General features: G+C 39.6%; 1 protein-coding gene across 3 annotated transcripts in view; it reads left to right on the forward strand.

Annotated features, from left to right (window-relative positions):
* Positions 1-210: 210 nt before the first annotated feature.
* Positions 211-13,541, forward strand: part of HEATR1 (HEAT repeat containing 1) — a 57,054-nt gene continuing 43,723 nt past the window's right edge. For all 3 annotated transcript variants that reach the window (XR_016219033.1, XR_016219032.1, XM_002717318.6), the window contains exons 1-11: positions 211-416; positions 633-806; positions 1,273-1,489; positions 4,756-4,897; positions 6,672-6,773; positions 7,161-7,301; positions 7,878-8,089; positions 8,249-8,382; positions 10,611-10,713; positions 12,248-12,358; positions 12,803-12,920. Coding sequence is in view for 1 of the 3 variants with exons in the window: in XM_002717318.6 (XP_002717364.3) it covers positions 665-806; positions 1,273-1,489; positions 4,756-4,897; positions 6,672-6,773; positions 7,161-7,301; positions 7,878-8,089; positions 8,249-8,382; positions 10,611-10,713; positions 12,248-12,358; positions 12,803-12,920 (1,422 nt within the window). In the remaining 2 variants the exon portion in view is untranslated. The remainder of the gene's footprint in view (positions 417-632; positions 807-1,272; positions 1,490-4,755; positions 4,898-6,671; positions 6,774-7,160; positions 7,302-7,877; positions 8,090-8,248; positions 8,383-10,610; positions 10,714-12,247; positions 12,359-12,802; positions 12,921-13,541) is intronic.

Consider the following 13,541-nt stretch of genomic DNA (forward strand, 5'->3'; position numbering starts at 1 on the left):
AGACAGAAAAGGCTGGCGACTTGTATATTAGACGGTTGACTCTGGCTTAAAACTCAAAAAACGACCATCCGTAAACTGAGATTTTCACACGCGAGCTGGCGCGCGAACGCCCAGACCAGAGGGACAGCCCAGTGCTCCACCCGTCTCGGGGCGGGCTTCACCTCGGGGAGGCGGGGCTAGCTTGTCGCGTTTCCAGCAAGTTTGTACCTCTTCTCTTGCCGTAGTGCCTGAGACCGGAAGCTCCTCTGCGGCATGTACTTAGGTTTCCGGGGAAGGGCTGGGTGCTGGTGTACCATGTGGAAGGTACTGTGAAGAGTTGCTGACGTCCAAGTGCTGCCCAAATTCCGAACTCCGGCTAAGGAGGAGCGAAGAGCTACTTAGTGTGAGTCCTGGCCAGTGCGTTAAGCCGCGAGAAGGTAGGTCGTCCGCCAGTTTTCTGGGTATCTGCGGAGTCGGAGTTGCTGCCGCGGGCACGGTTAATAGTTGTCCAGGCTGTTGGGGTGGTGGTTTGCTTCCCGGGGCCCCGCGGCTTGTGTCTGCCACCCCGCCGAATGCAAAGGGAGCGTTTATTGGTTGCAGTTCAGCCGCCTTATACTCCGGTGGCCGCCTCTTACCGTCGTTGTGTTTCTTAGTTTGTGTTTTCAGAAATCTGCCGGCTTGAAAGATGACGTCCTTAGCCCAGCAGCTCCAACGGCTCGCCCTTCCTCAAAGCGATCCCAGTCTTTTATCTAGAGATGAAGTTGCCTCCTTGTTGTTTGACCCCAGGGAAGCGGCCACCATCGACAGAGACACCGCCTTTGCCCTTGGTGAGCTTTTAGAAGAACTCTGAAACGCCGTTCTCTGGATGTTGTGTTTTCGTGTTTTCTCTTTCAACCCTGTCCTCATTTTTAGCAGGTTTTTTTTAAGATTCATTTTTGTTGTAAGGGAAAAGAGAATACCAATCAAGTGCTAGAGATAGGTAGGAAGTGGTATCTTAATTTCAAAGAAATATGGGTAGGCAGGTCAGTTAATAGCAAACCGGAAGAACAGCTTAAAGGGGGTCGTGATAGTGGCTGGAGTTGCGCAGACTCCTCAAGAGGCTGGCCTCCTGTTGTAGGGGATATCAGGTAGTAATGGTAATGAAAGGAATGGCTCCTGCCCTGAAAAACTTTCTGTTCTTTATGTTGAAACCTAGAAGTCTGTGTTTGGCACCGTATTGCACATAATGCATGCTAGAAAGTTCAGAGGCTTAGTGTAATGAATTTGCTTGTTAAACAACTGCCCTTTCCCTAGGGTGCACTGGCCTAGAAGAGCTGCTTGGCATTGATCCTTCCTTTGAGCAGTTTGAAGCACCATTATTCAGCCAGCTAGCAAAAACCTTGGAGCGCAGCGTTCAGACCAAAGCCGTGAACAGACAGCTGGACGAAAACATTTCATCATTCCTTATTCATTTGTCTCCTTACTTCCTGCTTAAGCCAGCACAGAAGTGTCTGGAGTGGTTGATTCACAGGTAACTAATGAGATTTAAAAAATAATGGTTGACTAACTACTTTGTTTTTTAAAGATTTATTTACTTATTTGAGAGACAGAGGCAGAGAGAGAGAGAGAGGTCTTCCATCCAATGGGTCAGTCCCCAGATGGCCACAATGGCCAGAGCTGGGCCAATCTGAAGCCAGGAGCTTCTTCTGGGTCTCCCAAGTGGGTGCAGGGGCCCAAGCACTTGGGCCATCTTCTCTTGCTTTCCCTGGCCATAGCAGAGAGCTGGATCAGAAGTGAAGCAGCCTGGCACTTGAACCAGCACCCATATGGGATGCCAGTGCTGCAGGCTGCGACTTTACCTGCTGTGCCACAGCGCCAGCCCTGGCTAACTACTTTGCATTTTTTAAAAGGTTAAATCATTGAGAACACATTTAAACTTAAGGAATTATGGGGCCGGCGCTGTGGCACAGGAGGTTAATCCTCTGCCTGCAGCGCCGGCATCCCATATGGTCGCTGGTTCTAGTCCCGGCTGCTCCCCTTCTGATCTAGCTCTCTGCTGTGGCCTGGAAAAGCAGTAGAAGATGGCCCAAGTTCCTGAACCCCTGCACCTGCGTGGGAAACCTGGAGGAAGCTCCTGGCTCTTGGCTTCGGATCAGTGCAGCTCCAGCCATCACCACCGTTTGGGGAGTGAACCAGCGGATGGAAGATCTTTTTCTCCGTCTCTCCCTCTCACTGTCTGTAACTCTACCTATCAAATAATTAAAATAAAATATAAAGTTAAGAAGTTAGATGTATTAAGAGATGAATGCAATGTCTATTGTGTGAAAAGGCATGCTTTTCTACTGTTAAACATATTGTTCTTAACAGTGGAAAGCAAAACTGCTGAAAACTTGGAGTGAATAGTGTAACCTCATAGTTCTAGAGGGCCCATGTCACTTTGCCACTACAGGTTAGCCTTGTACACCTGGGGCAAAGGATAGTAAACTTTGTAGTTGTCAGAGTAACAGCAATAGTTTGGGAAGAGGATGACTGTATGCTCTGAAATCTGTAACTTAAGAAAGCCAGATAGAGCTGATGTGTATTGGACATTTATATGCCAAGCCTTGTGGCAAGCCCTTTCCAAGCATTACTTCACTTGATCCTCACATTTGCATAGAGAAATCAAAAACAATTTGAGCAATTTGGTGTTGTTGTTGTTTTTTTTTTTTTTTAAGATTTCTTTATTTGAAAGGCAGAGTTACAGAGAGGCTGAGGCAGGGAGAGAGGTGAGAGAGATAGAGGGAGAGGGAGAGAGAGATCTTCTATCCACTGAGTCACTCCCCAAAAGGCCTCAGTGGCAGGAGCTGGGCCAATCCAAAGCCAGGAACCAGGAGCTTCTTCATAGTCTCCCATGTGGCTACAGGGACCCAAAGACTTGGGCCATCTTCTGCTGCTTTCCCAGCCACATTAGTAGGGAGCTGGATTGGAATTGTGCTGGCACTCAAACTGGCATCCATAGGGGATGTTGGCACTGCAGGTGGCAGCTTTACCCGCTATGCCACAATGCCAGCCCTGTGATTTGGTTTTGAGAGATTAGGTTTCCTGAGATGCAGCTAGTAAGTGGCAGAGCTTGGATACAACTGAAGTTTGTTTCTAGGATCTAATCTTTGATCTGCTTTGGAAATAGTCTCGGTGAGTTTACTCAGCTTATTTTCTCACTTGTTGACATCATGTCACAGCTTATGTATTTTTGTTTATTCTCCCAATATATATGCTTTAAAGATAGAAGGAGTTCCATTTCATTCATTGGAAACATGGGAATATAGTGACTTCCTTTCAGGAAACAAGGGAGTCACTGAGAAAACATTTTACTTGCGTCTTCTGATTATCACATTAGACTCATCAGAGGAGAGTTTTCAAAGGCTTATAAAGTTTCCCTCTATCTTAGCATTTAATTTCCCCTAGATATTTCTAGATCATTACTGTAATTGCATTTTATTTTTCACATATTTGTTTGTGTGACTTGTTTATTAAGCAAACTTTAAATTCTCTATATAGCTAAGTAGTTTGTCCTTGGTTATTGTTTTGAAACAAATACTGTAATAAAGGTTTATACAAAATTTGGGGGTGTGGCTTTTTGTGGAGTTGTTGAAAGCATTATAAAAAATGTGATGTTGGGGCAGATGCTGTGGACTAGCTGGTTAAGCCACCTCCTGCGGTGCCAGTATCCTATTTGGATACTGGTTCAAGTCCCAGCTGTTCCACTTCCAATGCAAACTCCCTGCTAATGAGCCCGAGAAAGCAGTTGAGGATGGCCCAAATGCTTGGACTCCTGTCGTCCGTGTGGGAGACCTGGAAGAAAGAAGATCCTGTCTCCTGGCTCTTGACTTTGGCCTGGTCCAGCCCTGGCTGTTGAGGCCATCTTGGGAGTGAACCAGTGGGTGGAAGACCTTACTCCTCTGTGTTGTGTGTGTGTTTCTGTATGTCTGTCTCTCTCTCTCTCTCTCTACCTCCCTCTCCATAACTCTGCCTTTCAAATACACAAAATAAATCTTAAAAAAAAAGTAATGTCTTGGCTAGTACCAAAGTCATGTGTGAGACTAATAGGCAGAGTGATATGGAACACTAAGAAAAGTACATATAAAGGATTCAGAGACTTCATATGGAAGAGGGATTACTTGCCTGGGAGAATGAAGAAAAGCATCTTGGAAAATGAGGCATTTGAGAAAAATCTTGAAGACTGGGAAGGATTATTGTGTCTGATGGAGTTAATTTATTCACATCATTAGGGTGGAGGAAATGAAAGAAGATTTTGTGATTTTCATGGACAAATTATATATAGTTATAATTTGATAATTTTTTATTGAAAGATATTAATAAGATTTTCTTTTTAATTGGTCTTTTGAATTTCAGAAGAATGGTAATTAGGAAAGTTGTGGAACGTGATTTGAAACCTGGAGAGAGGCTTTGCTGCCCTGTTGAACAATTGCTTTTCAGTTGGTTTGACTGCAATGGTCCCATACTTACTTTAATGTGAAATAGAATGGTTAAGAAAAGAGATGGAGACAGTGAATGGGATATTTTGATATTGAATATTCCAAAATACTATATAAAATTTGGCAGAACAATATTGAGGGGAATTTAAATACAAAATAGGAGGCTTATTTAAGTACTCATTATGTTGCTAGTAGTTACGTGGTTACTTCTTTGATAATTATTTTAGGTAGTTTATGCTCATTGTTACACAATTTGGACATGAAAGGAAATACATGCTTACATAAGCTTCATGTCAGTTTGAATTGTTTGCTTTTTTCCTAGGTTCCATGTCCATCTTTATAATCAAGATAGCCTCATTGCTTGTGTTTTGCCATATCATGAGACAAGAATATTTGTTCGAGTTATACAGCTTCTGAAAATTAATAATCCAAAACACAAATGGTTCTGGTTGCTGCCAGTTAAGGTATGATTATTGAATGACATTTCTGTGATCGTTACAAATCTCGATTAGGAGATATAATTTGGAAAAAATAAAGTTATAGTGTTCCTGGGGCTAGTCCAACTATTATCTCCATCATTTTTATTTCTTAACTTTCAAGCAAAACTAATATGAATAATATTTACTCTTATTTAGTGCTTGGTATCAGACTAGGGGATTTATAGTATATTATCTTGGATTCTCATAAAATGTCATTTTTACAGATGAGCACAGGCTTAGAAACTGAAGTTCCTTGCTGAAGTTAATGTAACGATAAGTGGCCGAGTTGGAATTTGAATCCTGGTCTGATGCTAAAGCCTGTGATTTCCCATGATGCCATGCTGTTTGGCATTTTAAATTTTGGATAAAAAAAATGGTCGTGATGAAAGGCAGAAAATTCTTAAGAAATTTAAAGGATAAGGATGACTTGAAGGTCTTCCAGAAATTATTAAAGATGTAAAGAAGATGATAGGAATTAATTTACAAGAAATAAAAGGCTGATTGCCTAAAAGGAAAGGACTGGATAAAATTGGATAATGCACTATTAAAGTAAAATGAAGTGACTTCCTGTTAGCACTATGCAACAGACAGTATGGTAGATGTATGTTGTAGACTAGAACATTCCTGCATGCTGAGCATGGTAATATAAACTGGGAGGAGGGTAGAAGGTGACAAAAATAGACTAGCAACTCATGAGACTGTTCAAAGAGTTAGCTTGATAAGTGATGATGGTAGTGAAGTCAATGACCAGAATGAGTAAGAGAAAAAGAATGGGGTATTTTGAATTGGAAAGAGAATTGAAAAATCTGGATATAAAGCCCTTGAACTAAAGAATATTCGAGAAAACCAACCGATCATAAAGCTGCCAACTAAACTGCTCTTCCCAACACTCACTCTGCTTATAGTGTGAAGATCATTTTTCACCTGGACTACATGTACATCTTTCTGCTCTTCAGACACTTACAGTATTCTGGGTATCCAAATGCCCCTTACCTATTAAAATTTTTCTGTCATTGATCTATTCAGTTTTTTTAAGTTCCTAATACATACTGTGTACAGTGTTACGTGCTGAGAATAGCAGCATAAATTGATCACATTCCTAGTCTGTTTCTGTTATTGGCATTATTGTGAAACATTAATAAGGCTCATAACATGTTGGCTGAAAAACCAAATCCACCCAGAAGGATTACCAAACTTAGATACAAATCAAAATGGAACACATGGTATTTTTCACTGAGTACTTCTCATTGCTGAGTCCGTCTTTTTTTTTTTTTGACAGGCAGAGTTAGACAGTGAGAGAGAGAGAGAAAGGTCTTCCTTTTCTGTTGGTTCACCCCCCAAATGGCCGCTGTGGCTGGTGCGTTACACCGATCCAAAGCCAGGAGCCAGGTGCTTCCTCCTGGTCTCCCATATGGGTGCAGGGCCCAAGCACTTGGGCCATCCTCCACTGCCCTCCCGGGCCAAAGCAGAGAGCTGGACTGGAAGAGGAGCAACCGGGACAGAATCTGGTGCCCCAACCGGGACTGGAACCCGGGGTGCCGGTGCCGCAGGTGGAGGATTAGCCAAGTGAGCCGTGCCACGGGCCTGTGTTTTGACTTTGTAAAGGCTGCATAATTTTATGTGTTAATCTCGGTACCACCACCAGTTATAAGAAGAGATGATATTTATGAACTGCAGCAGCATAAAGACGCTACTAGGATAGATGCTCTAAAATAATGACCAGCTGGTGACTATCCTTAATAGTTTGTTCTGTCAACAGCAATCTGGAGTGCCTTTAGCTAAAGGAACTTTGATTACCCACTGCTATAAAGATCTTGGATTCATGGATTTTATTTGTAGTCTCGTGACAAAATCTGTGAAGGTGAGAAGTCCTTTGTTTCATAAATGTATAATTCCATGAGAATATTGCCTTGTCTGAATGAAGTTTCTCTGTTAAATGATCTACTGTTTGGGTGGGGATATGTGCATTTGTGAATCAGTCTTACCAAAGGTGTTTTTCTACAAAAATAAATGAGTCTATTCTTTGCTAAATTCTAGTTACATTGACTATTTAAACAGAGACCATCTGAAAACATCAGGAAGATTGTTAGGTAGTTCATTCTTGTCACAGTGTTTGCTTATTCAGTGTTGCATGGAGTAAAAAATAGTCAAAACCTGAAATAGATCAGGTGAGCTATAAATATTTTTGTACTTTCCTCCAACGGATCTTTCACTCTTAAATGTGTTTTGTTTGTGTTTCTTGTTCCAGGTTTTTGCTGAACTTCCGGGAAGCTCAGCTCAGTTGAGGGTGCTCCTGGCTTTTTATGCTTCTACTATTGTATCTGCTCTAGTGACTGCTGAGGATGTATCAGACAACATAGTCGCCAAACTTTTTCCTTATATCCAAAAGGTTGGCCCTGCTAATGTGTGAAAAATTTTCATTTAGATATAGATACTTTTAAACTGACAGTTTATTTCAGATGGCTAATGGAATTTAATCTCTGGATAAAAAAAATGGAATTTTTTTTTTAAAATCAGAGTGAGACCTTAATAAGTATTCTAAGGATAAATATTGGTTATTTGGTAATGCCACTATTTCCCAGATCTATTTTCTTGGCAGTCACTTTACTTCACTGGAAAGAGAACAGAGTAAACAATCTCTTTAAAGGCATAACAAATCTCTTGCCATTTTTACTTCTGTTAGTGTAGTAATCTGATTGAATTTTCCATTGCACATACAAGAAGAGCTTACTGGTTCTTGCTAGCGTGTGTACTGGATATTTGAGTTGGGAGGCTTTCTGAGATCCCTCTCTCTGTCATTTAAAAGACATGTCTCATCTCTAGGTACACTCAGGAAAAGGGGTTAACACTGAATCAGTATCTTAATTTCCAACATTCTGATTTGTCAGGTTAAAGTAATGTTTAAGGAGAGTAAAATAAAAACATATACTTTATCATTCTTCCTTGTATTTTAAAAAATATTCAGGGATTGAAATCATCTTTGCCAGATTACAGAGCTGCAACATACATGATAATATGTCAGATTTGTGTGAAAGTGACAATGGAAGATACCTTTGTTAATTCATTGGCGTCACAGATCATCAAGACATTGACCAAGATTCCTTCTTTGATCAAGGATGGATTAGGTTGCTTGATAGTGCTCCTACAAAGACAGAAGCCAGAGAGCCTTGGGAAAAAGTATGTACAATTGAATTGAGAAATGATGCTAGTTAGAGGCGAATGAAATTATTTGGAGTAATTTTTTTTGTAGGATAAGTGATGGTACTATTTTTAGTTATATTGCCATTTGTTGACTAACTAGTAAAGTCAATGCCATCTGTACTTGCTTCTTCAAAGGCCATTTCCTCACTTGTGTAATGTTCCCAATCTCATTACAATACTTCATGAGATTTCTGAAACCTACGATGTCAATTCTCTTCTGCGTTACATGCTTCCGCATCTGGTTGTTTCCATCATTCATCATGTTACAGGTATGTGGTTTTACATTTTTATATTTAGAAAATTTCTAAGATTTAATATACTTAAAATAGGCATCATATCCAGCTTCAAATATTTTAAATTTCTTCTGTCAAATTGTTTATTTAACTTGTCTATCTTTAGTGAGAAGCATTTGAGGTAGGGAAACAGTTGAAAGATTCTGTTGATTAAGTGATGTCTCAGAATTAGATTTTTTTTTTGAATCTGTTTTTAAACAGTCTATACATAAAATAAGACTGAATTTTTTTAAGGCTTTATTTTATTTACTTGAAAGAGTTAACAGAGAGAGAGGCAGAGACAGAGAGAAAGATCTTCCATCTGCTGGTTTACCCCTCAAATGACTGCTATAGCTGGGGCTGGGTCAGGCTGAAGCCAGGAACTTCTTCCAGGTCTTCTGTGTGGGTGGTAGGGGCCCAAGCACTTGGGCCATCTTCCACTGCTTTCTCGGGCACATTTCCGGGGAGCTGGAGCAACCAGGACTCTCACACCCATATGGGATGCTGGCATCGTGTTACACCATAATGATGGCCCCTTTAGTTGTTTTTAAATATATCACTGAGTAAACCTTTTCTTTCTCACTTAGGTATTTAATGAACTTTAGAGATTCACTTAACAATAAATACCCAACTGCCAAAAATTTTTTCTTACAGTGATAAAAAGTAAGACCAAGAAAATCTCACACATAAAAATCCAAATTACGCCATTTAGGGGGTAAACCAACAGAAGGAAGACCTTTCTCTCTGTCTCTCTCTCTCTCTCTCTCTCTTTCTCACTGTCTAACTCTATCTGTCAAATAAAAAATCCAAATTACAAAGTAAAACCAAAAATTAATTAAAAAACTGTTGTTTGCATTATTGGTTTTCACCCTTCAGTAATTACAGAAAGAGAATAAATTCTTGTTCCTGGTGTACTTGGAGAATACCAAGAAAGACATCTTTAGAATTATGTCAATGTATTATAACTTTTTAAAAATATTTATTTGAAAGAATTAGAGAGGGAGCGACACAGAGAGAAGGAAGTCTTCTACTGGTTCACTCCCCCAAATGGCTGTAGCAGCCGGAGCTGAGCTGATATGAAACCAGGAGCCAGGAACTTCTTCCACGTCTCCCACGTGGGTGCAGGGGCTTAAGGACTTGGGCCATCCTCCATTACTTTCCTAGGCACATTAGCAGGGAACTGGATCAAAAGTGGAGCAGCTGGGACTCCAACCGGTGCCCATATGGGGTGCTGGCACTGCAGGCCAGGGCTTTAACTTGCTGCACCACAGCACCAGTCCCAGTTTATTATAATTTAACATTGGATAACCAAAGCATATATTTCATATAAATTACTAAAATTAATGAAAATGTATTCTAATTTTGTGATCAGTGATGTGGTCCCAGTATTTGAAGATAAAATCTGATATCAGAGCCATACATTTATAGTAAATCTAGACTGGAAGTTAACAACTCTTGGTTCCATAAGGCAGTGATGAGATGGAAGTTTAGCCTGTTTTCAGAGATAGCTTACTGGAATGTAGGTTTGCAGCCCAACCTCTCTATCAACCTGTAATGTGACCTGGAGAAAGACTGAGCTTTTTACTAATACAAACATGATAATACTTGTTAAAAACACAGAAAATTTCAGGCAAAGGATAAGTGAATGTATTACAGAAAAGTTTTGGAAAATATAGGCAACTAGCCGGTGCCGCGGCTCACTAGGCTAATCCTCCGCCTTGCGGCGCCAGCACACCGGGTTCTAGTCCCGGTCGGGGCTCCAGATTCTGTCCCGGTTGCTCCTTTTCCAGGCCAGCTCTCTGCTGTGGCCCAGGAGTGCAGTGGAGGATGGCCCAAGTACTTGGGCCCTGTACCCGTATGGGAGACTGGGAGAAGCACCTGGCTCTGGCTTTGGATCAGCGTGATGTGCTGGCTGCAGCGCGCCAGCTGTGGTGGCCATTGCAGGGTGAACCAACGGTAAAAGGAAGACCTTCCTCTCTGTCTCTCTCTCTCACTATGCACTCTGCCTGTCAAAAAAAAAAAAAAAGAAAGAAAAAAGAAAAGAAAAGAAAATATAGGCAACTAAATTGGTGGAATACACTTTTGAAAATAGAGAAAAACCTGGATATCAGTGTAAATGTTCTAAAATTATTCTAGAAAGATTTTTCTACTGTAAGTAAATTTAATAGTGTGAGTATGCAAAAAAGAAATTTTTTCAACTCAATTTTAATTTATTGTAAATTAAGGGGAAGAAACTGAAGAGACAGATGGTCAAATCTATAAGAGACATTTAGAAGCTATACTGACAAAAATATCACTGAACAACAACTTAGACCATTTGTTGGCCAGGTAAGCCATTGTTTTTGATGTAGTTTTATTTATAATTTTGTGGCTCAATAAACTTGGTAACTGGTTATCAGTTTCCTAGTATTCCTCTTTAATGACTATCTTTTTCTATATCCTTTCATTAATTATAGGTACTTAATCCAATAAATATGGCAGCTTAAAAATCAAAAGTAATTTTTCTTGCTTCTCTTTAGTGCTAATAGGTAAAATGGAAAGTTAGTGGCTAAGCTAATGTTGGGTTTTAACTCAATGCAGTTTTTGACTATTTAAAGTTTTCTATTAATAAGTAGACCATGATGCCTGAAATAATACATGATAGTTAATGTTCAGAAATATCAATTACAAACTGATTATTGAGGAGAGGCATAGAGTAGGTTATTCTGTCCTTTTTTGTAGAGATTGTTCATTCTTCTTTTTCTTAATTAAAAAGGCAGCTTGATACAGTGAAAAGAATTTAGGTCTTGCAATCAGATGTAAGTTTGAAGTTCTAGAAATAAAGCTTCCTGGATGTGGTTTTGTCTTGGTCTAAGATTTGCCAGGTACTTCTACTAGTATTCATCATTCATTTATGCTCCTTGTTCACAAGGTTAATTTGTCAATCAAGAATATACATGTGAAATCCTACCTTAGGCTCAGGAATCATACAGGGATTTAGAGATTTTTTTTTCTTAAGATTTATTTTTTATTTATTTGAAAGGCAGAGTTAGAGTGAGAGGCAGAGAGAAGTCTTCTATGCACTGATTCTGTCAGTGGATAGAAGCCAGGGCTGTGACATGCGAGAGCCAGGAACTTCTTCTGTGTCTCCCACAAAGATAAAGAGGCCCAAGCACTTGGGTCATTTTCCGCTGCTTTCCCAGGCCATTAGCAGGTTGCTGGATCAGAAGTGGAGCAGCTGGGTCTGGAACTGGTGCCCATACAGGTTGCCGGTGTTGCAGGTGGCAGCTTAGCCTGCTATGCCACAACATTGGTCTCAGATTTAAAGTTTAAAACCTTACTCTATTTTTTGGGCATAAAAAGACTCACTAAATACTCAGTTTTGGTTTTGTTCTCTTTTGACTTCAGACAAATCAGAAGACTTCTTAAACCCCAGTTCCCTTATTTACAAAATAAATATTGTAATCTGTACATGTAGGGATCTAACATTAGAAGATTAATCACCTGGGGCCAGGGCTGTGGCGCAGTGGGTTAAAGCCCTGGCCCAAGGTGCCGGCATCCTATATGGGTGCCAGTTTGAGACCCAGCTGCTCCACTATCAATTCAGCTCTCTGCTATGGCCTGGGAAAGCAGTGGAAGATGGCCCAACTCCTTGGGCCCCTACACCCACATGGGTGACCTGGAGGAAGCTCCTGGTTTCAGATCAGCGCAGCTCCAGCCATCGCAGCCAACTGGGGAGTGGACCAGCAGATGGAAGACTCTCTCTCTGCCTCTCCTCTCTCTGTGTGGCTCTGACTTAAAAAAAAAAAAAATTTAAGCACCTAGTAATACAAGATACACTATAAATAATAACTCTCATATATATTAATATTTTCTTTTGCAGCCTTCTTTTTGAAGAGTATATTTCATACAGTTCACAGGAAGAAATCGATCCTAATAAAGTATCTCTGCTTAATGAGCAATTTCTTCCACTCATCAGACTTTTAGAAAGCAAGTATGTTTTGTGTGTGTTTGTGTGTATGCTCTTCTTTAATATTTACCTCCTATTCTATACCGATATGATCCACAAGTCAATATAATTGACTTTAGATTGACTTGCGGATATATATATACATATATATGTATATGCGGATATATATATATACACACAATAATATATATACAGTAATGATTCTTATTTTTCCTTTCTGGGAAGGGACAAGTATAGGCATGAAATATACTTGAAATGTAAGAGGAAATAGCTGTTGCCATGGCCATTGTGGAGAACATAATTTTTTAGAGTATTTTTGTTATTGGAATAGTTACAGTAACTTGATCAATATCATTTGGGTTTATGTATACTGTTTGTTAAAATGTAAGTCTCAATTTCAGTAGTTTTTAAATTTTTACTCTTTTATACGTGTATAGTGTATGTGGCTAATAATTTTATTCTTTCCAGATATCCCAGAACATTAGATGTTGTATTAGAGGAACACCTAAAGGAAATAACAAATCCAAAGAAACAAGAGCTTTTTCACCAATTTATTTCTCTGTCTACCAGTGGAGGAAAGTATCAGGTATGTTGCTCTCCAGAAGAATTGTGACAGTTAGGTTACATTTTGTGGTTAGTTGAAGTATTACAAAAGTTTTCCTCCCATCTTTGGAAAATTTCACAGTGAGGTGAGACTTTATTCGATTGACCTTGTCATCTGAAGTAAAATTCTGAGGCTGAGACTAAATAACTGAGGAATACAGTAATTTTCACATTACTATGAATGTGGTAATTACGTTAGGAAAATTATTGTTTGGGAATCTTATAGATACTGTTCATTATTAGTCACCAAAGATAGCCTCTTTCAGATTTCCAATGTTCCTTAGCTCTCTCTTAGTCTGTACTATCCAGTATAGTACCCACTAGGCAAATACGCCATTTAAATTATTGGTTAGAAAAAGGAAGGTGGGTTCTATTTTTATGATCGTGTTAAAATTTTTCTGCTAATTAAACCCTAAATCTATACTAGAAATTAAGTATTTACATAAGAATTCTTATAGTTTTGAAAACAGATACTATGAAGAAAAATGTGGTGGTTTTAATTTTTCCCTTCATAATTAGACCTTCATCTTTAATGATATACTGCATTTTCAAATCTTTGATAGTTTATTTGTGATTGATAAAAGGAATCTAAGTTGTCACAAGT

Source organism: Oryctolagus cuniculus, chromosome 13 (genome assembly GCF_051225735.1).
Source record: "Oryctolagus cuniculus isolate XC-2025 breed Fujian yellow rabbit chromosome 13, ASM5122573v1, whole genome shotgun sequence".
NCBI lineage: Eukaryota > Metazoa > Chordata > Mammalia > Lagomorpha > Leporidae > Oryctolagus > Oryctolagus cuniculus.